The 3,931-nt window shown below is 27.9% G+C and overlaps 1 protein-coding gene across 1 annotated transcript in view; it reads right to left on the bottom strand.

Annotated features, from left to right (window-relative positions):
- Positions 1–3,931, bottom strand: part of LOC106681061 (uncharacterized) — a 19,954-nt gene that overhangs the window by 12,467 nt on the left and 3,556 nt on the right. Inside the window, exons 2-3 of the mRNA XM_067045217.1 lie at positions 1,957–2,162; positions 812–893 (exon numbers count right to left, since the gene is read on the bottom strand). Of these exons, the coding sequence (XP_066901318.1) occupies positions 812–893; positions 1,957–2,040 (166 nt within the window). The 5' untranslated portion in view covers positions 2,041–2,162. The remainder of the gene's footprint in view (positions 1–811; positions 894–1,956; positions 2,163–3,931) is intronic.

Here is a 3,931-nt window from a genome sequence, read left to right as displayed (position 1 = left end):
CCCACAACTGTGTGGCAGATTGTAATATCTATCAATAAATAAATCTATCTATCAAAAAAAACAAAATTCGGAGCTCAATATCTTTATAACTGCAAACAACACTAGAAAACCTCAGAGAACATCATTTAAAGTAGAGTAAATTTGCTAAAATAGAGCTATTTACATTCAATATTTCCCGTAATATAGCTTTTTATAAACTAACATTTTATAAAGAATGTACTGAAAAATCAGTAGTCGGTAAATTTAGTTTGACAGATCTATATCTCAAAACCTGTTCGACTTGCAGATGCCGATTAGTAATCAAATTAAAACTGATTTAATGTACTATAAAGTAGTTTAATGTAGTAGTTTTCATGATATTCGACAAACTAAAATCACAAAATGTTGATTTATAGTTATTCGGACAAACATTTTGATTTATGTAAAATATATCTCAGAACCCATAAGACGCAAAGACGTCTGCCAGAACTCAAATTTAAGCTGGTTTAATGCGCTATAAAATAGTTTATAATAAAACATTATTTAAAGTAAAAGAAATTTCCTAAAATATGAGCCCTATTTGAGCTATTTACGTTTAATAGTTCCAGAGATATAGTTTTTTAAAAAGCTACATTTTATAAAATGCATTGAAAAAGTACTTAATGAATTTATTTTGATAAATCTATAACTCAAAAACCATTCTACGTACATCAATACTCAAATTAGAGTTAGTGCACTATAAACTAGTTTATGATGTTCATCTTCCTAGGAGTAATAAATCTAAAATTCTAATATCATATTCAAAATTAAATTAAATAGTAGATATACTTACCACCAAATTTCACAATATTTTCCATTACTGCATATCGTATTATGATGACGAGGATTTGAGCAAAATAAAGAGTAAACAAAAACTAAAAAAAAAAAAAAATATAAATAAAAATTGTATTCCACACAAAAAGAAATATTGTAATAAATAGTTTATTTCTATGAATTATGTGAGATTAGTGACATTTTTTTAATTAAAATCAGTTAGATTCTATAATTGTTCAATTATAAAAAAAAATAAAAAGTGCATTTATTCTTTGGGCGCCAAATTTTATTTTTCAATATATAACCTAAAACTTTGAAATGGAAATTTAATTCACTCATTGCCCAATATTGGATAATTGTATGTTAGAACCATCTAGGTGGAGTCTTTTAAGAATCATTTATATTGGATCTGGAGTAGACTAAGTGCATGAGAATTGGAAGGAAACCTCGAAGGATAGTGGTACTAAGGGTTAAAGGACAGATATTATAGTACAAGAGCCGAAGAGGAGAAAAAAGGCAGCTATCTCACCCCAATTTTTTATTGCTTTAATTAAAACTATGTATAATTACTAGTCTGCCAAGTATAGATAGGGGGAATAACAAATGGCGGCTGTTTCAAAACGATACAAAAACTTAATTTTTTATTCGGAGCTCTATATCCTAAAAAGTAGCCACAACATAAGAAAACCTAAGAGAATTATTTAAAGAAGAGTAAATTTACTGAAATATTAGCCCTAAAAGAGCTATTTACGTCCAATAGTTCTCCAGATATAACTTTTTTTAAAACAAAATTTCTTAAAAATCTACTGAAAGGTTTGTAGTTAATTAATTTATTTGCTGTAGTTACTATGTTTTACACCAACTATGACTATCATGACAATATCTACTGTTGTCGTAGTATTGTGCGTGATAGTTGACAGTACATGTAGTAGCGGTGAAGTTACTGACACTTTAAAGCATTAATAAAAAAAACTTTAAATCACACTAGATATCATATACCATGTTTTAAGAAGGAGTGGTCTTACAGCTACAGTGTAACAGAAAACAATTTTTTTTTTAGTTGTTTTTGTAATTTTTTTAGCTCCGATGAAGCTTTGAAAAGTGGGGCGAAACGTCGGGATTTATACATATAATATTATTCTAAATGATAATTTCACAGCTCACCAGTTGAAGGCCACCAACAATTAATGCACCTGTCCTTATTGACATGAAGCAACAGGAATTTAACAGGGGGATGTTTAAGCCCATTTTTTTTTTCTAGTGTCTTCACTCGCTGGAATCGATTTTCAAGTCGATATTTGCTCTTCGAAGAGTAATTTTAAAGACTTTTCTTCACTGTATGAAATTCATCAATTTATATTCACCTGAAACTATAATCAAGCGTAAGATATCATATTTATATTACATAAGATTACTTATTCATATGATAATACATATTATATATATATTGGCACTTAACCATACCTAACATTGAGTAAGCACCAGAACCATTCTTAACCCTTTTAGTGCCGGGCGAATAAGAGATCCCGTGCGAAGATAACCGGTCGAATTTCACGATTTTACTAGGGTTTGGAAAAAGGCCAATAAGTATCAAACATAAAACAATATTTACAAAATTCAATAAGAAGTGTATTTAGGACGAAATAGAGAAAAAAAAACAATGAAACTAATTTTTAGGGTTAACAATGTCTTATCCCATCTTAAATAGATACTCAGGCCACTTACTGAAGTATGGCTGGGAATTCTGGGGAGCGGCAACCTTTACGAAAGGAAAAAATTGTTTGTAAGAAATAACCAATTACATCGGGAATTACAAATGGAATCAAAAGAAAGACTATATCAAAAAATCGGTTCATAAAATTCCCCTCCCAGTTACTGACAGTTAAAGGAGCAGTGGCTTATAACTTCGGGAATCCAACCTCATCCAGAAGACTGAAGCCCAAGCTGCTGCAGGACATCCTGTTATAGATTCTATATTTATCGATTCTATTATTATATTATATTTTAGTTATTACAATGATATCCATATAGTCTCATACTTTTTTTTGATTGTTGTAACTTTTACGTTTCAGTCATTTCAACCATTCTCAAGGATCTATCAACTAACAATGTTGATTATACTCCATTCATTGAAAATTAATACTAAGGCCATTCTGAAACATAATTTTCTATTAAATAAATAATTCAAACTCTATCCATTATAGTCTCAAAACTTTTTATTTCTCTTATACGTCCAACGTTTCGGCCAATCCGGCCATCTTCTTTGTCCCTACTCAATACCACTTTGAAAACATATAATTTAACAACTCTAAACTCCATTCAGGCTATTCTGCCCAGGTCAAAAATATCAATATCTAATTAGTCAATTATCAATTAAAAACAAAGTCAATTTATTTATCTGCAGACACTATTCCTTAAAACTTTTATCACAACAATTCTTGTTAACGTATAAGAGAAATAAAAAGTTTTGAGACAATAATGGATAGAGTTTGAATTATTTATTTAAAAGATTACCAGTCTCAAGAAAATATTAAGATTATAAATAAATAATTTTCTATATTATTCACAATATATTCATTTTTAAGAATAATAAAGTTAATTTTTAATAATTTTAATTAAAAATAACTATTTATTAAAATTCTACTTTTCAAGATTTTTTTTAACATTTTAATATTTGAAATATAACATTCATTTAAATAGTGTATTATAATTATAAGCATAGATGGGTAAATATTAGCTAAAATAGCCATGGATACGACCCTTATTCATGAAAGAACCATTGATAAATAAATTTCGTTTCCATGGCAATTTTAACTATTAATTTCAACTAAAGGTAATTTTTGGCAAACTATGATTATAAGTAGTGACCAGTAAATCGTCGAAAAATGTGCAGTAAAAAATTCAAAATGTGTAAAATCGTTCGGTAAAAATGTGAAATGTTATAATAGTAAATTTTATAATTAGCTTGTGAATGTAATAGTGTGTGAATAAGGTATGTGATATTGTAAATAAGATTATGTTTGAGAATGTTTTTAGTATTAATCTATAATAATGAAATATAATTAAAATTATTAGTTGATAGATCCTTGAACAGATTGTATATTTATAAGTGTGAAACTATATGAATATTTTTGTTATA

The sequence above is a fragment of the Halyomorpha halys genome, unplaced genomic scaffold (assembly GCF_000696795.3).
Source record: "Halyomorpha halys isolate HHAL.00 unplaced genomic scaffold, Hhal_1.1 Scaffold306.1, whole genome shotgun sequence".
Lineage (NCBI taxonomy): Eukaryota > Metazoa > Arthropoda > Insecta > Hemiptera > Pentatomidae > Halyomorpha > Halyomorpha halys.
Note: the sequence above shows the minus strand (reverse complement) of the source record. Positions and strands in the feature narration are given on the sequence as shown.